General features: G+C 38.3%; 1 protein-coding gene across 1 annotated transcript in view; it reads right to left on the bottom strand.

Annotated features, from left to right (window-relative positions):
- KLHL20 (kelch like family member 20) overlaps positions 1,956–25,160 on the bottom strand; it is a 77,917-nt gene continuing 54,712 nt past the window's right edge. Inside the window, exons 8-12 of the mRNA XM_005656716.3 lie at positions 19,947–20,090; positions 10,044–10,177; positions 8,608–8,816; positions 6,802–6,908; positions 1,956–3,545 (exon numbers count right to left, since the gene is read on the bottom strand). Coding sequence (XP_005656773.1) covers positions 3,461–3,545; positions 6,802–6,908; positions 8,608–8,816; positions 10,044–10,177; positions 19,947–20,090 — 679 coding nt within the window. The 3' untranslated portion in view covers positions 1,956–3,460. The remainder of the gene's footprint in view (positions 3,546–6,801; positions 6,909–8,607; positions 8,817–10,043; positions 10,178–19,946; positions 20,091–25,160) is intronic.

The raw sequence follows: 25,160 nt of genomic DNA, 5'->3' as shown, positions 1-25,160 counted from the left end.
GAGGTTCCCAGGCTAGGGGTCGAATCGGAGCTGTAGCCACTGGCCTACGCCAGAGCCACAGCAACGCGAGGTCCAAGCCACGTCTGCGACCTACACCACAGCTCACGGCAACGCCAGATCCTTAACCCACTGAGCAAGGCCAGGGATCGAACCCACAACCACATGGTTCCTAGTCAGATTCGTTAACCACTGAGCCACGACGGGAACTCTGGAATAACCCCAAATATTTAATATTAGTGCAATAAATACCATTCATCTTCTACATTTAAAAGAATGTAAATTCTTAACTATAAGGGACTGAAAGATTACTGTTGCTAATGACCTTAAAGACAACTCTGTTGCAGAGCTTTGTCATTTCTAGGAACTATTCTTATCAATCACTTCCAGAACAGGGACCTCGAAGCAATTTAGAGCCAGTTGTCACAAACTACTTAGACAAACAGCCAGTGATATTCAGGTTTACTGAGCTATATTTGCCTCTTCCTTCTTCTGTCCTGTACATCTTTCTCCATGCCTCTTCTTCCTTTTCCTATCTGTTTCGTAAGTTAATATAACATTTAAAAGGCTTTTTACACAAATATTGTTTGTGAGGGAACTTTTCTACTTCACAGTTGTCAAGAACTAGTCTCTTCAGTGTGGATATTTGCAGGTAAAATATTGGAGAACAAAACTGGGGGAAAATGGGAGTTCCCGTTGTGGTTCAGTGGTTAATGGACCCAACTAGCATCCACAAGGACGCAGGTTCGATCCCTGCCCTTCCTCAGTGGGTTAAGGATCTGGCGTTGCCTTGAGCTGTGGTGTAGGTCACAGACTCTGCTCAGATCCCATGTTGCTGTGGCTGTAGTGTAGGCCGGTGGCTTCAGCTCCGATTTGACTCCTAGCCTGGGAACCTTCTTATGCCACGGGTGCGGCCCTAAAACAAATCAAATGACAACAAGAAAACTGGAGGAAAATGATGACAGAATGGGGATGTGCAGAGTAGTATAGAGAAGAATGGATTTGGAATCAGGGAATGTGGATTTGAGGTTCCGATTCTACCACGTCATTTTAACTTTTCTAAGCTTCAGTTTACTCACTTAAAAAATAAAGATGACTACCAACCCAAACCAATTCTATGAAGTAAGTAACTTAGAGTTGTAGAACTCACTATACAAATAGGTTAATAAATACTGTATTTTACACCAACCTCGTTTATAGAGTAAGTATATTTCACTCAGTAATAAAACTGGAGCACCTTCAGTGGAAGGAAAAAAAAAAAAAAAACCTTTTAAGCTCCATTGAACAATCTGGCCACTGCTATAGTTCCTGAGTCTCTAGTCATCAACTGCTACTATAAAATGCTCTCACTGGGAACTTTTTTCTGCTTATGGAGAGTCCAATCCCTAGAATTTTGTTCCTATTATCTTCCTCTCCTTTTCTTCAAATATATGCAATATATAGTCTTGGGAAATATGTGACTTTGTTTTGAAGAGTGACTGTTAATAATGCAGTACTGTAGGATCCCATAAATTTTTTTATACTTTTTCAATGTTGCATACCAGACTTACTTAAAATTAAGGTCTATTAGTATATTTAGTTCCAGGCATGTCTGCAGTGGCTGTGTGGCAAAGAGAGAGAATGGAGTAGGAGTTTGGGGAACTGATTTTAAATGCTGGTTCTATCATTAAACTGTTTACTCTTAGGTAGGACTTCTTTGGTTTATAGACTTAGATCACAGAAATAAATGGGTTTGGATCAGATGATTATAAAAAGTCCTTCCAGCTCAAACCACATGATTCTAAATGGTTTAAAGGTTTGGTAATAAAATACTATTTTATATACATACAAAATAAAAATTCATTATTCTAGCTGATAATCCCTGTATTTCTTCAGGTTGAAAGTACTTGTAACTTTACATATAAGAAATATAAACGATATAGAAACAGAAAGTTTAAAGAAATAACAAAGCACAAGCATTAAAAAGGATTAACTAATTTTTTTCATGGTAAGTACTACCTTTATTTATAAAAGTTATACATGCTAGAAAAAAGCATAAATGATACATGTAAACAACTGTTTACCAAATACTTGTTTTTTTCCTTGTAAAGGTGCAAATGATCTTTAAATGTAAACACAGAAGTTGCCAAACATTTTTGTAGTAGGAGGGAGGGAGAAGAAGGTTATTTGTTTTGGTTGTGGTTAAAGTCTTATTCAAAGATTTTCCTGCAAAATACATTGAAAAAAAATGGTCTATGAACATAACAAAAAAACCTCAACCACTGAAATTTGTATCTTTTTTTTCTTAAAAATGTTAATTTTTTTTACCAGAAAGTGCAATTTGAGAGTAGTAGTAATAGTGGCTTTATAGAATGAGGATAATGATTTACAGTTTTTATAAAGGAACCAAGATTTTATTAATAAAATGCCTCCATTGATTTTACACTCATTAGCATACTATTACATGAACTGAAGAATTCATTCCCTTTGGAGGTGGTGATTACAGGTAAGCCTCAGCATCAGCAGGCCTGAGCATCAAGTGTAAATTGCATAACAGTGTTCACTGCTGGGGAGAAGACATTTCTCCCTGCTGGTCCTTAGTAGCAAGAGGAAACAGAAAGGAAATTTGCTTCAGTCAGTAATGTTTTGAGCAAAAACTCTTGCCGAGTTGCACATGATTCTACTTGGGGGATTCTCAAGACAGTATTTGAGAAGTGTATACTGTTTTTGTAGAGGTACTGAGTAGAGCTCTAGATCTAGCAAAAACTCTATGAAAATACAAAAAAAAAAAAAAAAGATTTTAAATATAGTGGAAAACAAGTTAATATGGAAGGATACAAGATGTACACTTCCACTGATAAAAACTTTAGCATCAGAGTCCTGGTTTTATCAGTTTAATATTCCTTTTGACTTGTTCTAGTTAAATGTTTCCTTTGTTTTGTTTTATAGATTTTCAAGTCTTCTGGTGCTTAGTGCAAGACTGATGGCCAACTAATACACTATCTTTGTCACTGGTAGTTCCTGTAAGTAGTGGAGTCACTTACACTATCCTTGTCACTGGCAGTTCCTGTAAGTAGTGATGGAGTGCTCAGAATGAACAGTTAGGTTATATATAGCCTCCTCTTCTCTTATTAGCATTTTCAAACTACTAAAGGGTTTTCCTGCTTAAAATTTTTGTCCTTTTTGTCTTTTTTTTTTTTCTTTTTTGGTGGAGGGAAGGCTAAATTAAAAAAAAACAAAAACCCAACAACAAAAAATCCATGATAAATTAAAACCAAAAATAAATATTATTCTGCAGAAAACTGAAAATTATTGTGCAAAGATGGCATCTTGCAGGTGAAGTACTTTCCTTGTGTTTGTATTTCCACATGTTGAGGCACCGGCAAAGAATACAATTTTTAGTGTTTTCTAGAGCTGTACAAAGCTCCAAAGTCAAAGCTCTCCAGAACACAGAAGTGCATATACATGACTCTCTTCTTTATGTTCACCATATATGGGATTCACAATGTGTCATTTTTATAACTCCTACACCACCCCCAAGCCGACGGTAATTCATCCCACCATATAACCTGCAAAGAAAGAAACACAATTAGATTTATAAATGGAAAAAGCACTCTTTCTTCTATAACATAGATGTTAATAAAACACATTTCTAAGTTTTATATCACAACTAATATTTTCAGCTTCATACATCTCTTCCAAAGATTACGAGCTTGAATTGAGCACTGGCAAGTAGCAGAATCATAATTATTTCAGATACTGACCGAAATGGTCTGACTTATGGGATACTGTTTTATTTTTATTTTTTTCTTTTTTCTTTTTTAGCGCCACATGTGTGGCATATGGAAGTTCTCAGGCTAGTCGTCGAATCGGAGCTGTAACTGCTGGCCTAATGCGAATTGCATCTGCAACCTAAGCCACAGCTCATGGCAACACCAGACCTTTAACCCACTGAGCGAGGCCAGGGATCAAACCTTCATCCTCATGGATACTGGTCGGGTTCATTACCACTGAGCCACAACAGGAACTCCTGGGATACTGCTTTAAGAGAGTACCATATCCACTTTTTGCATTGTAACTTTATAACTCTACACTTAGACTGATTTTAAAAATTATATGGAACCACATATTCTACATTTTTGTGCCTAATTTGACCCTGGCTGTATTTCTCCACCTACATTTTCCTTTTGCCTAAACTTTATTTTTATCCTCTTCTTTTGTCTGTAGTCTGAGAAATCTTCTCAAACCCTTTATGGAACAAAACTGGGTATGATTAAATAAAGTCAGCATATAGCTTGTGACATGTGAACAAGAGCATCTTCAAAATTAAGGATTTTCATGGAAAAGAATATTAGATCTTCTGTCACCTGTAAGGTGTTGATTTTAAATTGGTTTAATTTTGAGATACGTAACTAGAGAAATTTAGATAGTAATGTCTCAATAGATGATCCTTAAGAATTCCATGAATATTACTTGGTCAAATAATACTAACATATATTAATAATAGCTACTGAGAAACAAGTCCTTATATAGGATCATAGTCATTAAGTGGCAGGAATGCATTTGGTTATCTTCCCAAATGATGTTTCCTCAAAATTCCCACTCAAAATAGAGAGCTATATATAGACGAAAATACACCACAAGTGAGCGGGTCCTAATCATGAAAACCTGCCATTCTCTCTCCTCTACCTCTATTAGGTTTTGCTAAAATGTTGCCTTTTCAGTGAGGCCTTCCTGGGCCACCTTTTAAAATGGGCTCTCCTCTCGCACTCTCCACCTTTGCTATGGTATGGCACTGTTTATCTTCCTCGTTGTAACGTCAGCTCTGGGAGGGCAGGGAATTTTGCTTTCTTCACAAGGCTGTGAAAATGTGATGTAGAAGCAAAAAGTGCTACAATGTCATAGTCTGCCTTTAGTGTTGTGACCACTGAGCCATAAAGAGTATGAGAGAAATGCAGAATCCATAGAATGTCATTTAGGTATCTATCAAAGTTGTGGCTTCCTCAGAGATGAAGACTATAAAAATAAACCAGTAAATTAATTAGTTGAATCTTATAGACTAATGAAAAAATATGGGGGGGGGAGTAGTTATAGGCTCAAAATTAGAAAATGCAGCAGGAATGGACTACAAGACTGCCCCTTTTGGAACAGTGACTATAAAGTAGACTTCAGTTTATTTTACCTGGTCATGAGAAAAATCTTTCAGAATATCTGCTGCTTCATATCTCATGTCTAGATGGGTATCTGTGGTTAATGTGTAACCTCAACCACTGAGATGGTTACTCCAGATTTATTTAGGCAAATAAGTCTAACTAATTGACAGAGAAACCTGCAATTGCTTGGAAGATGAAAGTGTTTTCTTACAAAGTTAGTATTTAGAATAGATATTAGCATAGGTATCTATACCATCTATAAAATAGTATTAATATTTTATATTAAATGTGAGAATTAACTATATATTTGACATTTTAAGTTCCTATAGTGTTTAAGAGATTTCAGTATATTAGAGCATCTATAGATTAGTTTTGCGAATTAGGTATAAAATATGTGATTGAGCAAAGATTTAGACTGAAGAGTTTAGGTTGAAAGTTTCAAGAGAATTGTGCTAAATTTGTTAAAGTTTTTGAATGTTTAAAATAAATTCACGAGTCACCTGATTTATGTGAATATATAAGAATACTTAAGTACTTAGGAAGGATTTGTTAGACAAGGTTTAAAAGCAAAGTAAAATTAAGTCTACATAGTTTAATATAGTCAAACTCTTAAGAAAGATGTAGCCTTCTCCCTAAAAGTGACTTTAGGGAGTTAAAATTTATTGGACTTTAAAATAGAATAATAATGTATTTAAGAAGATTTTAAAAGTTCAAAGAAAAAAACCTGGTTTTAAAATATTATTATTATTTTTTTTTTTTTTTGTCTTTCTAGGGCCGCACCCGCGGCATATGGAGGTTCCCAGGCTAGGGGTCTAACTGGAGCTGTAGCCACCGGCCTACACCAGAGCCACGGCAACTCAGGATCCAAGCCATGTCTGCGACCTACACCACAGGTCATGGCAACGCCAGATCCTTAACCCACTGAGCAAGGCCAGGGATCGATCCTGCAACATCATGGTTCCTAGTCGGATTCGTTAACCACTGAGCCACGATGGGAACTCCTAAAATATTATTTTAAAAAAAGTAACTGTAGGAGTTCCCATTGTGGCTCAGTGGTAATGAACCCGACTAGTATCCATGAAGATGGGGGTTTGATACCTATCCTCACTCAATGGGTTAAGGATATGGCATTGTCATGAGCTTTGGTGTAGGTTGCAGAAGCGGCTCAGATCCCTTGTTGCTGGCTGTGGTGTAAGCTAGCAGCTGCAGCTTTGATTTGACCTGGGAACCTCCATATGCTGCAGATGCAGCCCTAAAAAGCAGGAAAAAGAAAAAAAGTAACTGCAGTTTCTTTTTTCTGGGTATAAAAATTACAATGACAGATTGAGAACCAAAGGTTCTGACCCTAATTGCTTAGATAAGTCATTATATCTCATGGTGCCTTAGTCTCCTCAGCTGAACATGATGGGGCTGGAGAGAGATTATTTGTTTTTGCTGTCTCTGATTATGAAACTGGACAGTTGGAGAAGAAAATTGTGTAAGATGTCAGCCACTTTAGAGCAGTAAAGTCAAAATAAGCCATCAAACCTGGGTAACTTTGAGCCCTTTTCAAAGTACCGCAAGAGGTTAATTCAGTGTACTGTCCATCTTGGTTTTGATGGTCATGGACTATCTCAAGCCCATAATTTTCAAGTTAGCAGTAAGGTGATTTGCAACACTGCCTAAAGGTTACCTCCACGTATTGGCATCAGGATCAAAAACTTCAATGGTCTTCAAGTACGTTGTGCCATCAAAACCTCCAACAGCCATGAGCTGTCCATTCACGACTGCCAGGCCAACCTATGGGACCAGAACACAGTGGCTGCTGAAGAAACTAGAGAATCACTAGGAAAATTTAGACTGGTTTCTAGGTTAATCTCTTTAATAAAAGATAGTCCTTTAGGGCCTTACATTCTGGTTTACTTGAACACAGAGGGAAAAAGTAGTCACAAAAATCTATTTAACTATGGGAACTATAATATTATATATTCAATTAGAATATTTACACAGAGTCAAAAACATTTATTTCTTAAATTTTAGGTGAAGCAATTACTGGGAGTAAGCAAGAACCTCCAAACTGCTCTTAATTGTTTTGGTATTTGCCTGTTCTAGTCTACTATGTAAATTTCCACTGAAATTCTCTTTAAAATAGAGATCTAACAATGCTGTCACTTTCTGCTAAAAATTTTCTACCTCCCTAATGCCTAAAGGTAAGTGTAAAATCCTTATGTCATTCAGTTCCTCCAGACTTCTAATGCACTCTATGCTGCAGTAATGCTGGTTAATTGCTAGTCCCAGAAAATACCCTATGTTTTTATACCTACATATTTTGCACATGTTATTTTCTGGCTGGTGTTTTCTTTCCCTCTTCTAGAAAACTGTATTCTTCCTTCATGGTCTAGCTTACATGTAACTTACCCTGGTAAGTCTCTCCACTGTTCCAAAAGCATTGAATGTACTATTCCATGTTCTCCTATAATGCACATGCCGCTACAACAGAATGTGTTTTCTATAGTTAGAAAGAAACACTTCAATTTCCCTCAACAAATTGGGAGCTCCTTGAGGAGAGGAATCAGGTCATGCTTATGTTTGCCTTCCCAGCACACAGTAGGCACTTAATATTTGCTAAATGAGTGAAAATATAATCAACACAGTGTAGCAGTGAAAACAACAGGAATGTGACTAAGAAGCTGTTATTTACCAGTAATAAAGAGCCATAGATATGTGAATGCTTTGACTTGCTGATGCCTACTGGTGGTGTTCCTGCTGTGTGAAAACCAGAATTTACTCCCTTTTATTCTCAGGTTATGGAGTCTTTAGCTGCAGCTGAGTTCTCCCACCTATTATCCTACATTGATGGGCTCATGATATGATCAGTGGTTTATGGCTTGCACTTCACTCTGAGCCAAATGTCTTAGGATGTATAAATTCTATAGTCCACTCTCGAAGTCTCTTGCAGTCACAGGTCATTGATGGTCTAGAATATGACATAGGTCAGCCTGCTCTAGCCTATACTATAAATGGGATAGATGCAAACCAGTTTGTGGAGACTAGTGGTGGGGTCAGATAGGTTTCTGCTTTGAATTGCTAGGCCAGCTACTTAGAATATTACCTAAAAACATTAGGTAGGAGGAATTAACTCTAAGAGATTTGGATGAATCCATATACCTAATAGATATCAATGAATATGAGTAGAGTTAGATATGGTAGTAGCTAAGACAGAGAGATGCCTTTCAGAGAAGCAACTGTTACAAGATAAATCATAAAAAAATCATTCTCTAATTAAATATATGATTGGCTATAAGATATTTAATGACTTGAGATAACAGTAATCAAAAGAAGTTAACTTTTTTCCCAGTAGAAAAGTAGCAGGAATTGTAGTGCCTATTCAGTGCATCTCCTCACTGACTCAGTGTATTATATTTTACAGATCAGACTTCCCCTTCTGCACAGCCCTCTCCTGGTTCTTGTTTTTCAGTTTTCAGTAGTTGGCACTTACTCCACTACGGCGGGATGTCATAGCCACCACTGGAGACCACTGGTTAGTTCTGGGGTTATATCTCTCAGCACTGCTAAGCTCTGTAGTGTCATCTCTACCTCCTACGGCATAGATCATGTCCTGATACACCGCACAGCCTAGGTGTTTCCTCCGGGTCCCCATAGGGGCTATGGTGTGCCATCTGTTTTCCTGAGGGTTATAACGCTCCACTGCAAGGAAAAGAAAAACCAGTAAGTGACTATTCAATCATTTCCTCTCACCTCTAGCAACACTGTATCCTTAACCCTCTGAACGAGGCCAGGGATTGAACTTGTGTCCTCATGGATGCTAGTCAGATTAATTTCTGCTGAGCCATGACAGGAACTCCTCTAGTTTTCTTTATAGCCACTTTGCTTTGTGATAACATATTTTCAATAAGCAATCTCATATTTGCTTCTGAGAAGGACTTACCCACCTTTGAATAATACCACTATACTCTTGTCAGGGACTGGTTTCTTTTAGGTATGGTTGGTGGAAAGGGCAAATGTTGGAATCATGGTACCTTGTTCTAGTTCTGGCTATATAACTCATTAGCTCACTGACTCGTGGCCTCTCTCCTCATCTTAGAATGTTAGACTATATGATCTGTAAGTACCATTCCATACTGATAACTTGTTATAAGCAGACAATTTTTTTTTTTGTCTTTTTGTCTCTTCAGGGCTACACCCACGCATATGGAGGTTCCCAGGCTAGGGGTCGAATTGGAGCTGTAGTCCCCAGCCTATGCCAGAGCCACAGCAACACACGATCCAAGTTGTGTCTGCAGCCTACACCACAGCTCACAGCAATGCCGGATCCTTAACCCACTGAGTGAGGCCAGGGATCAAACTTGTGTCCTCATGGGTGTTAGTTGGGTTCGTTAACCGCTGAGCCACGACGGGAACTCCAGCAGACAGCTTTATTCTTGTTCCCCACTGCCTTAAATTCCTACTATATCCCAAGCCACCAAGGAAACAAGATATGTGACAGTCTGATGTCAGTGCCACACTGACAATGTCCTCAGGCAAAAATTTCTTTAAAGAATACCAGTTTATAGCTATAAACCAGTTTATAGCTGTGTTTTTACTTATTTTTAGATTATAACATAGAGGGTTTTGGGGTTTGTTTTTAAAGAAAGATAGTTGAAAGGAGGGGAATAATCATATTAAGAAAATAGTTCTTTTATTCATTATAAATTCCCACCAACTTGTAAAAGGAAGGGATAAAGAAATGCTTTTGGAATATACTAGTAGTCTATGGCTGCAGAAGGAGCTGAGGAAGAGTTAAGAGATGCACTCTAAAGGGAAAATAACGGTCTTAAATTATAGGATAACTTGGACTTGTTATACTTTTTATAGGAGGACTCTCCTAAGAAAACTTGCTTTGGGGGAACCAGACTGACCTTAGAAGAGACTAACCTGTGTTGAGTGGAGATGTCCCATCAGAGCCACCTACAGCATATAAGAAACCTCCTAACACAGCCACGGCCACACCCAGTCTTCTGGTACTCATTGAAGCCACCCGAGTCCACTTGTTCTCCTTTGGATCGTACCTGTGGTGAGAGAAACCAAAGACTATATATGTGCATGTTTTTATTAAGTGAAGCCTTTTCCATAAGGTATGAAATCATGCTAAGGATATGTTAGATACATAGACTTGCTATGGTCAAATGGACAGTGAGAATCTAACATATTTTACTTTATTAGAAAAAAAAAGAATTAGTGTCTGCATCACTTATTAAGCTATCTTCTATATGCTGATTTATGATGCTGGGGCTAGAACTCTGAAAACTACATCTCTCCTTTGCCAAGCTGGCTCTCTTTTAGATTCTGCCAACAGGAAGGACTAGACACTTTCTGTTTGTTTGCCAACGCTATCAATGTTGTCTTAGCAATGGCCCTTTACTCTGGCTGTACTAGTTAATTTCAGTTTCTAGCCTTTTTCTGCCACTTCCAAAGCCATCCTTGTTGTACTTCTTAAAGATCTTAGTCACTGCTCTGTGAGGGACCTACTCTGAGCTCCTAAGATAGAGTATCAGTGTTCCAGTTATCTACTGCTGTGTAACAAAGCTCAGTGACTTTACATACTAATCATTTATTAACTCTCATGTTTCCACAGCTCAGGAATTTCGGAAGGGAAAGGGAATTAGGGATGTTCAAGTTCAGATGTCTCATGTGGTTGCTGTCACATTGTAGCTGAAGCTGGAATGGCAGGGGGCTGAAGCAGCTGGGGGCTGGGTGGGCATGTCTCCATGTAGCCTCAGGGTTTCTCCATGTAGTCTAGTTGGGCTTCCTCTTAGCATGGCAACCTCTGACAGCTCAAGGGTTCAAAGGTGAGTGAGGTGTGACTTAACAGCTATTTGGTGCTGTTAATAGCTATCAGGTGCTGAAGGCCCTAGTTCTGTGGAAACTCTCCTCTTAACTTCTAGGCTCTAATAACCCGAATCTCTTTTCTTTGTTTTCCGGGCCCTAGGGTTCTTACAGTTACTTCAGTGTCCATTTTTTTTTCAGCCCTTCAATATCTGCTAACCATTTTTTAAAATATAAAACTCTCTTTACTAAAATAACTGGTATCGTTTCTATTTTATTTAAAAACCTGAGCCTTGCCTGATTGATAAACTACTAGCATTCAGAAATAGATATGATGGAGTTCCCATTGTGGCTCAGTGGTAACAAAGTTGACTAGTATCCATGAGGATGCAGGTTTGATCCCTGGCCTCGCTCTGGCATTGCTGTGATGTAGTGTAGGCTGCAGACGCAGCTTCAAATCTCATGTTGCTGAGGCTGCAGCTGTGGTGTAGGCCAGTAGCTACAGCTTGGTTTCAGCCCCTTAGCCTGGGAACTTCTACATGCTGAGGGTGTGGCCCTGAAAAAGACCAAAAAAAAAAAAAAAGGAAGGAAGGAAGGGAAAAGAAAAAAATAAATAGATATAAAAAAACCACTTGGAATAGTTCCGACATTTTATTTTGTGAAAAATTCTGTTAGCTTATTAAGTATTATATAGCAAACTATACCACTATTATAGGATATAAAATAAATCAATACTGGAAAAAAAAAAGACCTTGTTCTTAAGAATCACATGAGGGAGACAGAGCACATTCTTTAGAAGTGGCTCAGCAGATTAAGGATCCAGCATTGTTACTGCAGTGGCTTGGGTCACTGCTCTGGTTGGGGTTTGATCCCTGGCCTTGGAACTTCCACCTGCCATGAGCCTGGCAAAACAAAACAAAACAAAATAAAACAAAACAAAACAAAACACCACCTCCAAACAAAAACTGAGAATGTGGTAACTCATACAGATGAAAGAAGCAGGGATATAAATGCTGCAGAATGCAGGCCCTGGTTATTGTTAGTCAGTGAAAGTATCTTCAGGTTCATGTACTTTGAATAATGTTTATCTTTCATCACTTTTGGAAAATTCTCAGCCAAAAATTCTATCTCCAAATATTGCTTCTGCTCTTATTTTCCTTCTCGAACTCAAATTACATGTGTGCTATACTATTTGTTTTCCATGAGTTGCTTATGGTCTGTTCCTTCCATTCTGTTTTCTGTTTTTCTATTTGAATATTTTCTTTTCTTTTTTCTTTTTAGGGCCACACCCTGGACATTTGGAAGTTCCCAGGCTAGGGGTCTGATCGGAGCTGTAGCTGACGGCCTATTCCACAGCCACAGCAACACCAGATCTGAGCTGCATCTGCAACCTATGCTGCAGCTTGCAACAATGCCAGATCCTTAACCCACTGAGCAAGGCCAGGGATTGAACCTGAGTCCTCACAGATGCTAGTGGGGTTCTTAATCCACAATGGTAACTCCCAGGATATTTTCTATTAATCTGGCTTTGAGTTTACTAACTCTTTCTTCTGCTGTGTGTCCAATCTACTTCCACTGTGTCTAGTTAATCTCATTCAATTAGTTCATTTTAGATACTATATTTTCCAGTTGTAGAATGTACATTTTATTTTTAGATTCCAGTTTTATATTAAAATTCTCCATCTCTTTACTCATCTGTTGATCTTTTCCTCTATTTTATTTAATGCATTTATTATACTTTAAAATCTTTCTCTAATTCTAAATGTGGATTATCTGTAAGTCTGCTTCTGTTGTCTACTTTTTCTCTCAATTATTGGCCACATTTTCCTGTTTCTTTATATGTATGATAATACTTTTTTATTGTATGCTGGACATTATCATAAAAGAACAGAATCCTAGAAAATAAAGTTGACATTATCCTACTCCTTAGCAAACCCCAACCCGTACCAATGGACTCACTCTTTCAATTGTATTAGGCAGATCAGGAATTGAGCTTTAGTTAGACTCAGTCCACCTCTGTTTTCAAAGATCTCAAGGATGACATCTGTCTTGTATTTGTTGCAGGCCCCTCTAGTAGACTTTATTTTCTTTCTTTCTTTCTTTTTTTTTTTTTTTTTTTTTTTTTTTTTTTGTCTTTTTGCTATTTCTTTGGGCCGCTCCCACGGCATATGGAGGTTCCCAGGCTAGGGGTTGAATTGGAGCTGTAGCCCCTGGCCTACACCAGAGCGACAGCAACGCAGGATCCGAGCCGCGTCTGCAACCTACACCACAGCTCACGGCAACGCCGGATCGTCAACCCACTGAGCAAGGGCAGGGACCGAACCTGCAACCTCATGGTTCCTAGTAGGATTCATTAACCACTGCACCACGACGGGCACTCCTCGACTTTATTTTCTAGGCACTGTAAGACTGCATGAGATTTCATTTATCCTGGTCCTCTACTTTCCTGTGCTACCCTAACACTCAGCAAACATACCATGGGGAAAAACAGCAGTATGCTCTAGATTCCAATCTGGCACGCCAGCCTACATGACTGGCAAGAGTTCCACTGATTTCTCTCTCCTCGGGAGAATCCCTCTGCCTAGACCAAGTCCAAAAGTCAACCCATATTAAGACTTGGCAAATGTGCCCAGTGAAGAAAACATTTGATGATCTCAGCTCACATAAGGTGGGCTCTTTCTTCAATGGCATTTTAATTCATCTAGTCTTTGTTATTCCATACGACTCTGGTGTTTTAAAGGATATATTTGTACTTTGTCATTTTTTTCTTCTACTTGGAAGCAGAAGCCTTTGCTTAACTTTTAAAACCATTTTATTGTAAAGTAAAACATGGATACAGAAGGACCTTCAAAATGAATCTAAAGTTTATAATGAGTTAATATTAGGCAAGTCCACGTGTAACTACCATCGAGGCCAAGAAAGTTAACTTTGCCTGCCACACTGGAAGCCCTTCCATGTGTCCCCTTCTAATCTCGAAGCCTTCCTCCCCTTAGGGTAACCATTGTCCTGACTTTATACAGTAATCACTTCCTTGTTTTTCTTTCTTTTTTTTTGGTCTTTTGTCTTTTTTTTTTTTTTTTTTTTTTTTTTTTAGGGCTGCGCCTGAGGCATACTGGTTTCCAGGCTAGGGGTCTAATTGGAGCTGTTGCCGAAGGCCTATGCCACAGCTACAGCAATGCCAGATCCAAGCCACGTCTGCCACCTACACCACAGCTCACAGCAAGGCCTGATGCTTAACCCACTGAGCCAGGCTAGGGATCGAACCTGCAACCTCATGGTTCCTAGTCAGATTTGTTTCTGCTGTCGCACAACAGGAACTCCCCTTGCTTTTCTTTAGAGTTTATCACCCAAGTGTGCATCCCTAGACACTTACTTATTACATGTTTCTTGTATTTTTTTTTTTTTTTTGTCTTTTGTCTTTTGTTGTTGTTGTTGTTGCTATTTCTTTGGGCCGCTCCCGCGGCATATGGAGGTTCCCAGGCTAGGAGTCCAATTGGAGCTGTAGCCACCGGCCTACGCCAGAGCCACAGCAGCGCAGGATCCGAGCTGCGTCTGCAACCTACACCACAGCTCACGGCAATGCCGGATCGTTAACCCACTGAGCAAGGGCAGGGACCAAACCGGCAACCTCATGGTTCCTAGTCGGATTCGTTAACCACTGCGCCACGACGGGAACTCCCTGTTTCTTGTATTTTTTTAAAGTCTCTTTTTATCTATAGGTTTCCCCTCCATTCTCTCTCTTCTTCTCCTACTGCTGGAATTTAGGTTTTAGAATCTGAGGCATTTGACGTGCAGTTTCCTCCACAATATGGATTTGACTGACTCTACACTACAGAAGGTGATGTGTTTGCAGCTATTAATTATTAATGTGTAGGTTCATTAACTTACTGAAGTTGCATTATGGTAAAATCCTATCATTTATTTTCTTTTACTGGAATACTTTTTTTTTTTTCTTTTTTGGCCTCTCCAGAGATGCTGGGCTAGGGATCAGATCCAAGCCATAACTGCAATCTATGCCCATTTGCAGCAATGCCGGATCCTGCTGAGCCATGCAGGGGATCAAACCTGCATCCTCTCATTCCAAAGATGCTGTAGATCCTGTTGTGCCACAGCAGGAACTCTGGAATACTTTTTAAAAAGAAACAGAATTTCTGTTATGGCTCAGCAGGTTAAGAACCAGACTAATATCCATGAGGATGCAGATTTGATCCCTGACCTTGCTAAGCTATGGTGTAGGTCATAAAGGGCTCAGACTTGGCATTGCTATGGCTGTGGTGTAGGCCAGCAGCTGCAGCTCTGATTTGACCCCTAGCCGGGAACTTCACAGCCCTAAAAAGAAAAAGAGGAAAAAACAAAAAAGAGAGAAACAATCTTATCTACTATTTTGTTACCCAATTCATATGTGATACAGTTCGTATAAGAAAGCCTGGATTTATGCTTGCTTCCTTCACTTTATTTACTAGTTTTCACGATAACAAATTTATTCCTTACGATCTTCCAAAAGTAACCAATTAGGGACTCATAGATTTAAATATATTTATTGGATTTTAATCAATTACAATTATTATCTCTTTTAAACTTAAAATGGTCTCATCTTTGGTTAATGGGAACATCTTCAAGTTGGCTCTTGAGTCTTTTTGATATCTAGTAATCCTTGATAGCTTGCTTACAGTCTGGTATGATAAGATGGTTCAGGCTCATCTGTACATCACTATCCTAAATCTGGAATCAGGCATTTCTCCAAGAAGCTCTGGTTTCTTTTAGTGGGAAATACCATTTCAGGACCCAGTGAGGGAGTGGAGATGTTCACTGACTTGGTTAGTCATTATTTCTAGACTTGGTTGGTTATTATTTCTAGTTGACAGAGCTACAATATAATTTTTTAAAAGAGAAATTTAATTCAAATTCAAATTAGGACCACAAGGTGTTTTACTTAACCTCTTCTAGTCTACATCCATATTTTTTCATATCAAAAGACCTGGTTTTCAAGGACATAGGAAGATGACAGAATCATAACCCATACTCATTTCTTTTATTTCGCATTATACACATAACAGTCTTAAAACAGTAATATTATTACGCAGATATCCCCAAGAACAATAGACTTTCTTGTTGCATGTCTCTTTCCATTCTCCTCCCACTTAAAAAAAAAATAGTTAAACTAATTTACACTGACTGAGCATACAGTCAGTGCATGCTACATCCTCTCCTTTAGTCATAGTTTTCCAGTTTACTTTAGGTTGAATGTTCACTATCATTCTGTTAGTATCTCTCCAGGAATCTGGCTGAGGCTTGTTCTCTTAGTAGAATCCTCAAAAGAATTCTTTTATATTTCATCAGTTTCTCTAGGTATAAAATCCTTGGGTTACATTTTTCTTTGACTATTTTAACAATGCTACTTCATTTTCTACTGGCATAAAGTATTACTTTTAAAAAATCTGATGATAAATAAGGAACATATAAAATACATCAAAAATTTGTTGATGACTAAAGGATTTTTTTCCTTTTTCTTCAAGGTTCAGTAATTTTATAGAATATGTCTTCATTGTTCTTGGTCAGTATTCAGAAGATATAGTGTATTCTTTCAACAAACCATTTCAATTTGAAAAAAAAAGAAAACCAGGAAAATGAATGAAATAGTTTTGAAGCATCTGTTCTGTTCTCTTCCTTTTTTTTTTTTTTTCCTCATGGACTTCTATAATCTGCATATTGGATTTTTCACCTGCCTTCAATATTTGTTGCAATCTCTCAAATCCTTTTTACCTCTTTATTTCTTTTTATCTTTAAAACTTTCGGAGTTCCCATCATGGCTCAGTGGAAATGAATCTGACTAGCATCCATGAGGACATAGGTTTGATTCCTGGCCTTGCTCAGTGGATTAAGGATCTGGCATTGCTGTGAGCTGTGGTGTAGGTTGCAGCCAAGGCTTGGATCTGATATGGCTGTGGCTGTGGCACAGGCTGGCAGCTGCAGCTCTGATTCGACCCCTAGCCTAGGAACCTCCATATGCCACTGGTGAGGCCCTAAAAAAACAACAAAAAAACTTTCCTTGTTTTCACCTTCTCCTTTTCTTTTGGTATGCTTATCTGTTATGCTTATTTATTCTAGTTTAAACTTCTGATAGGAGGGTTTTTTTTACATTGCTAGTATTTTTCAGAGTTTCATCATTTTATTTCTGATCTTTTCTAATTTTGTATGTTTTCATATCTTGCATTGTTTTCCTAATTATTTTAGCACATAGTTATAGTTTTGATCTGTTCAGTAGGTATGTCTTTGTGGTGTGCTTTTATTCTCTACAGATATGTTATTCTGTATATTCTCTCTACATATATCAGCTTTGTATAAGACCTAACCTCAATACATTGCTGTTGCTCATTTTTACATGGAATGAGTTTTCCTTAACTTTTAGAAGGAGGAATGGATTGTGGTAATATTTCCAACTTCATGGAGCATCCTCTTATTTTTTTCACATTAATATAAAATAGTGGTTTGCCTCCTGAAATTTATTGGCTTTCTTCATTGCTTCTAGTTTTAGCTTGGCCTTCTCTTTTTATTGTATCTGTTATCCTTGTCCTGCTCAATTTTGACTCTACTCCCCAAAGTGTGGGCCCTATTCCCCAAAGGCCGTCCTAGCTGGTCAGTCTTGAGGATTCCTAGAGACTAGGTGGCTTTAGCCCCGCTGGTTCTCAACTGCGGTGATTGGGCCTCCAATTCCAGCCACCCCCTCAACCCCAGGACATTTTTGGTTGTTACCACCAGGTATGTGCTACTGGCACTTAGTGGACAGAGGCCAAGGATTCTGTTAAACATTCCATAATGCAGAGGATGCCCCCAAACCTTCCCCCCCGCCAAAAAAAAAACCCCTGAAAGAATTATCTTTTGAAATTATCCAAAATTTCAGTAGCACTGAGGTTGAGAAACTCTAATAAATCCTTCAAATCTTACTGCAGGTCCCCTGCACTTACTCCATATTGGGAATGAGCTAAACCTTTTTGAATTTTAGCTGTTGTTCATAAATTTTCCTTTCATACTTTCTAATAAATATATATTGGCTACTTTGGGAGGGGGGTTGTTCTGTTCTTACCTCTCTCAGACTTCTGATTGCTTCTTGCTGTTTCTCTTGTACAATGATGTCATGTAGGTCTCCTGGCTACTGGGATTTTGTCTTTGCCGATTTGTGTTTTAATGTTTATGCGGATGCCCTTTCCCCTAGTTCATTTAAAATGTTGTACATAGGGTTGTTTTTTTTTTTTTAATTGTGGCAAAATATCCATAAAATTTGCCATTATACCCACTTTTAAGTGTATGGTTCAGTAGTGTTAAATATATTCAAAGAGTCATACAACTAAGTCCATAACTTGCCTGTAGGTTTTTAGCTTTTCTGTTTATTGCTCTGTTTTTATATGGGAATTGGAGAGATGAAAAAATTATACATGATTTTGAAAGTGAAGAATAAGTTTCTTGATATATAAAAGGGAAATGGCATTGCTTTCAAGAGTTATTACTTACAACTTTATCTCTGTTTAAGAGAAAGTTAAACTCTTGAATTTAAACAATGGCACACAACTAGTAAATGCTACTTAAAAAAAAATTCATTTCTTTTTAAGAAGTAAGAATGGGGGAGTTCCCATCGTGGCGCAGTGGTTAACGAATCCGACTTGTAACCATGAGGTTGTGGGTTTGATCCCTGGCCTCACTCAGTGGGTTAAGGATCCGGCGTTGCCATGAGCTGTGGTGTAGGTTGCAGACACGGCTCGGATCCCCCGTTGCTGTGGCTCTGGCATAGGCTGGCTGGCAGCTACAGCTCCAATTAGACCCCTGGCCTGGGAACCTCCACATGCCAAGGGTGCGGCCCTAGAAGAGGCAAAAAGACAAAAGAAGTGAGGATGGGAGTTCCTGTCATGGTGCAGCAGAAATGAATCCGACTAGGAACCATGAGGTTGCAGGTTCGATCCCTGGCTTCATTCAGTAGGTTAGGATCTGGCGTTGCTGTGATCCATAATGTATGTCACAGATGCGGCTTGGATCCTGCATTGCTGTGACTGTGGTGTAGGCTGGCAGCTATAGCTCCGATTGGACCCCTAGTCTGGGAACCTCCATATGCCGCAGGTGTGGCCCTAAAAAGCAAAAAAAAAAAAGAAGTGAGGGTGAGGTATAGTATGTTCTTGCCAGTAATCATAGCACATGAGGCTCCAAAATTTAATCTCTAAGAATGATCAAAATAAGATGGGGTAAGAAATGAAGAACAGAATCTACACCAAAATTAACTGATTAATAAAAGTATAAAGTAAACCATGGTATCCCACCAAGATTTCTCTAAGTACACTTCAAGAATAAATGAAGAGAAATTCCCATTGTGGCTCAGTGGTAACGAACCCAACTAGTATCCACTAAGATGCAGGATCAATCCCTAGCCCCACTTGGTGGGTTAAGGATATGGCGTTGCTATGAGCTATAGTGTAGGTCACAGATGCAGCTTGGATCTAGTGTTGCTGTGGCTGTGGTATAGGCTGGCAGCTGCAGCTCTGATTTGACCTGTAGCCTAGGAACTTCCATATGCCACAGGTGTAGCCCTAAAGAAAAAATAAATAAATAAATAAATAAATGAGAACCCATATAAAAAATACTTCAGAGTTTTCATAAGATGTGCTAGAGAAGGTATTTCTTTAATCATCTTCTGGAGGAAGTCTAAGCAAAGTCATTCCAAGTACTAGTAGAAAAAAAACTCCAACAGATTTCAGAAGTGGTATGCCCTGATATAATTTATAAAATGTAATTCCAGCACTTCAATGTTAGGCTCAATCAGTATAACACATAATTTAAAAAACTGGGTTTTATCTTTCATCTTCGTAGACTTTCAGGTTAACTGAAAACTTTCCCTTAAAGCCCAGGGGAAATCTCCTGAATACTGTATCCCCTATTGTCCTAAATTGTTTTTCGTTTTTTTTTTTTTTTTTTTTTTTTAGGGCCCTCTATATTCTTTTAAAAAAATGAAAATGACTTAAAAATCACCTCTCAACAATGTTGAGGCAAGACACGCCATCCTGGCCACCCACAGCATAGAGAAAGCCTCCAAGCACTGCCACACCGACACTTGTCCTGCAGGTGCTTGTAGGAGCCACATCACTGCTCCATTGGTTTGTTTTGGGATCATATCTGCAGAAAACACAAGAACAGTTTATATTACACAAAGAAAGTCTAGCGATATTTACATATTCAATGATATATAACATGATATCTATTCTTTTCCTAAATAGGCTGATTAATAAATAAACATATGGAAATCTAATTTATGTTTTTATTTTCTGAAATTATTTTACTTAAACTTATATATGAATATATTTTCTTTATAATTTTTTCAGAATGTTATAAATATATTTTTATATTTATAAATATAAATTTGAGTTCCACCCAATTCCTGGTCTCTTCTCCTTTTGATCTGGTGTACCTCTTTCAAGACTTTCAGTAAAATAATTTTAAATAGGTTATCTATCTATCTATCTAATGTATCTATCATTTGTCTATTTCTTTACATGCAAACATGTTTTCCTTACATAAGTAATATCACACATTAGGCTCTGCTTTTTCACTCAACATATTTCTGAGATCTATTCATGATAACAGATATAGCTCTAGATTTTCCTTTGAACTTTCATTATATTGTATGCCATATATTAGCTAAATCATATTCTTATTGATGTATCCTTACACTGTTTCTGACATTTTATTTTATTTTATTTTATTTATTTATTTTTTTTGTCTTTTGTCTTTTGTTGTTGTTGTTGTTGTTGCTATTTCTTGGGCCGCTCCCACGGCATATGGAGGTTCCCAGGCCAGGGGTTGAATCGGAGCTGTAGCCACCGGCCTACGCCAGAGCCACAGCAACGCGGGATCCGAGCCGCGCCTGCAACCTACACCACAGCTCACAGCAACGCCGGATCGTTAACCCACTGAGCAAGGGCAGGGACCGAACCCACAATCTCATGGTTCCTAGTCGGATTCGTTAACCACTGCGCCACGACGGGAACTCCTGACATTTTATTATTAAATACAGTGATTATCCTTGTATATTTCTCCTTGTGCAAACAGATGATAAGAAGCAAAATCATGGGGCAAAGAGTATATTCACTTTTTTTCCCATTTGTTTTTTGGCCACACCCATGGCATGAGGAATTTTCTGGGCCAGGGATTGAACCTGTGCCACAGCAGTGACATGAGCCACTGCAATGACAATACCATATCCTTAACCTACTGAGCCACATGGGAACTCCAGAGTATACTCATTTTTAATTTTAAAAAATACCATCAGGAGTTCCTGTCGTGGCGCAGTGGTTAACGAATCCGACTAGGAACCATGAGATTGTGGGTTCGGTCCCTGCCCTTGCTCAGTGGGTTAACGATCCGGTGTTGCCGTGAGCTGTGGTGGAGGTTGCAGACGCGGCTCGGATCCTGCGTTGCTGTCGCTCTGGTGTAGGCCAGTGGCTACAGCTCCGATTCGACCCCTAGCCTGGGAACCTCCATATGCCGTGGGAGCGGCCCAAAGAAATAGCAAAAAGACAAAAAAAAAAAAAAAAAAAATACCATCAAATTGCTCTTTTTGTAGCTTTATCAATTTTATGTGTTTTTAATTTCATTAGTTTTTCTTCCTATTTTCTTGGGTTTTGTTACTCTTTTTATAACTTCTTGATTTAAAAGCATGATTTATTTTCCCATCTAATTTTCAAATGAATGCATATGTTATAATGTATATAAATTTGCTTCTGAATATTACTTTTGTTGCATTCCCCATATTTTGATATATATGGGCTTAAGTGTTACTAAGTAGTAAATATTTAATCATTTCCACTCTTATTTAACTCAACAATTTGTTTTTAACTTGTGCCTTTTTTTTTTTTTTTGTAAACTTCTATATAGCTGATCCTTCTGTTTTTCTTTTTTTTTCAGTTATACAGTCTATTTCTCTAGATCCTGATATGCTGCAGGGTTTGGCAGATATGTTTGGGAAGTATCAAGAATTATTGTAAATCAATGCAGCAGAATGAAAAAGGGTGCGTGAAAGCAAGAAACTACCAAGTTATTCAAAAAAATCAATGACTGTAGGTATCCAATGTGCCAGGCATTGTGATAGATATGGGAAAAGACGTTTCAACAATTATAGCCAATGTAATATGTACAAGTATGTTCAAAATACTTTTCAAAGCAGAGGAAAGAGTAACTAACTTGTCTGTAAGGTGCCAGATAAGGCTTTATATAAGAAGTAACATTTGAGTCTTGAAGAGATATTCCAGCACAGAATAACTTTCATAAACGTAGGCAAAGAGGCAAGAAAAAGGATAGCATGTCCAAGGAACTGCAAGAAGTTTGGTGGGTCTGCCCTAGCATTTTTAGGCAATAGTCGTGTGCCAGGGGAGCCAGGCTGGAAAATTAGGTAGAGGTCAGAGTGTAAAGACTCTTATGTCACACCAAGTGGTCTAGGCTGCCAACTAATGCTACAGAACAATACTAAAGCAACAAATCACATCTGTTTCTTTTTCTTTGTGAACAATTTTTAAATTTTATGTTTCTTTTTTTTTTGGGGTCCCACCCATGGCATATGGGAGTTCCCAGGCTAGGGGGTGAATCAGAGCTGTAGCTCCTGGTCTATGCCACAGCAACAGCAACGCAGGATCTGAGCTGCATCTGTGACCTACACCACAGCTTACAGCAACACCAGATCCTTAACCCACTGATTGAGGCCAGGGATCAAACCCGCATCCTCATGTATACTAGTTGAGTTCGTTAGTGCTGAGCCACGAATGGGAACTCCCTGTTTCTTTTTCACTTTTTTTTTTTTTTTTTTTTTAAACTTATGGCTGTACCAGCAACCTACACCACAGCTGTGGCTATGCTGGATCCTTGACCCACTGTGCTGGTCCAGGGATTGAACCCTCCCCTCCACAGCAACCTGAGCCAACTATACTTAAAAAAAATTTTAAGTATAGTTGATTTACAATGTTCCTTCAATTTCTGCTGTATAGCAAAGTGACCCAGCCACACATAGATATACATTCTCTTTTTTTTTATACTATTTTCCATTATGTTCAACCCAAGAGACTTGACACAGTTCTCTGTGCCGTACAGTGGGACCCCAATACTTATCCATTCTAAATGTAATAGTTTGCATCTACCAACTCCAAACTCCCAGTCCATCCAACTCTCTCCCCACTCCACCCTGGCAAATATAAGTCTGCTCTCCATGTCCATGATGTTTCTGTTTTGTAGATAGGGTCATTTGTACCATATTTTAGATTCCACATATAAGTGGTATTGTATGGTATTTGTCTTCCTCTTTCTGACTTACTTCACTTAGTATGAGAATCTTTAGTTCCATCCATGTTGTTGCAAATGGCATTATCTTGTCCTTTTTATGGCTGAGTAGTATTCCATTGTATATATGTACCAAATCTTCTTAATCCATTCATCTGTCAGTGGACATTTGGGTTGTTCCATGTCTGGGCTATTGTGAATAGTGCTGCAATGAACATAGGGATGCATGCATCTTGTTAAATGAAAGTTTCGTCCAGATATATGCCCAGGAGTGGGATTGCTGGATCATATGGTAGTTCTATATTTAGTTTTCTGAGGAACCTCCATACTGTTTTCCATAGTGGTTGTTACCAAATTTATGTTCTCAACAAAAGTATAGGAGGGTTCCCTTTTCTCCACACCCTCTGTAGCCTTTGTTATTTGTTGACCTGTTAATGATGGCTATTCTGACTGATGTGAGGTGGTACCTCATTATAGTTTTGTTTTGCATTTATCTAATAATTAGTGATATTGAGCATTTTTTTCATGTGCCTCTTGGCCATCTGTATGACTTTTTTAGAGCAATGTCTGTTTAGGTCTTCTGTCCATTTTTCAATTGAGTTTTTTTTTATTCAGGTCTTCTGCCCATTGTTTGATTGGGTTGTTTTTTTGTTTTGTTTTGTCCTGTTTTATTTTTTTTGCTTTTGAGCTATATGAGCAGTTTGTATATTTTGGAGACTAAGCCCTTGTTGGTTACATGGTTTGCTTTTTTAAAAATGGTTTCCTTTGCTGTACAAAAGCTTTTGAGGTTAATTAGGTTCCAATGGTTTTTTATTTTTATTTTTATGTTTTTTAGTTTTGCTTTTTAGGGTCACACTGGTGGCATATGGAGATTTCCAGGCTAGGGGTCGAATCGGAGCTATAGCTGCTGGCCTACACCACAGCTCACGGCAACGCCGGATCGTTAACCCACTGGGCAAGGGCAGGGACCGAACCCGCAACCTCATGGTTCCTAGTCGGATTCGTTAACCACTGCGCCACGACGGGAACTCCTTACATTTAAGTCTTTAAACCATTTTGAGTTTATTTTTGTGTATGGTGTTAAAGAAGTTCTAATTTCATTCTTTTACATGTAGCTGTTCAGTTATCCTAGCACTGCTTATTGAAGAGACTATATTTCCTCCACTGTATGTTCTTCCCTCCTTTAGTCATAGATTAGTTGACCATAGATGCTTGGATTTATTTCTAACCTTTCTATCCTATTCCATTGATGTATATTTCTGTTTTTATGCTGACACCATACTGTTTTGAAGATTTCAGCTTTGTATTACAATCTGAAGTTAGGGAGTCTGATTCTTCCAGTTCTGTTTTTTCAATATAGCTTTGGCTATTCAGGGTCTTTTGTGTTTCCAAACAAATTTTAAAATACTTTGTTCTAGTTCTGTGAAGAATGTCATTGGTAGTTTGATAGGGATGGCACTGAATCTATAGATTGCTTTGGCTAGTATAGTCATTTCGATAATATTGATTCTTCAATCCAAAAGCATGGTATATCTTTCCATCTGTGTCATCTTTGACTTCTTTCATCAGCATCTTATAGTTTTCAGAGTACAGATCTTTTGTCTGTTTGGGTAGGTTTTCTTCCTAGGTATTTTATTCTTTTTGATGCAATGGTAAAAGGGATGGTTTCCCTAATTTTAATTTCTCTTCATGATCTCTCATTGTTAGTTTATAGAGATACAATCAATTTCTGTGCATTACTTTTGTATCCTGTTACTTTGCCATATTCATTGATGAGCTCTAACCATTTTCTGGTAGACCGTTTAGGACTTTCTAGCTAGTATCATGTCATCTCCAAACAGGGATAGTTCTACTTCTTTTCATACACACACACACACACATTTTTTTTTTTTCCTTTTTAGAGCCACACCCGGGGCATAT

The sequence above is a fragment of the Sus scrofa genome, chromosome 9 (genome assembly GCF_000003025.6).
Source record: "Sus scrofa isolate TJ Tabasco breed Duroc chromosome 9, Sscrofa11.1, whole genome shotgun sequence".
Lineage (NCBI taxonomy): Eukaryota > Metazoa > Chordata > Mammalia > Artiodactyla > Suidae > Sus > Sus scrofa.
The sequence above is the reverse complement of the archived record's forward strand: the minus strand, read 5'-3'. Positions and strand labels throughout refer to the sequence as shown.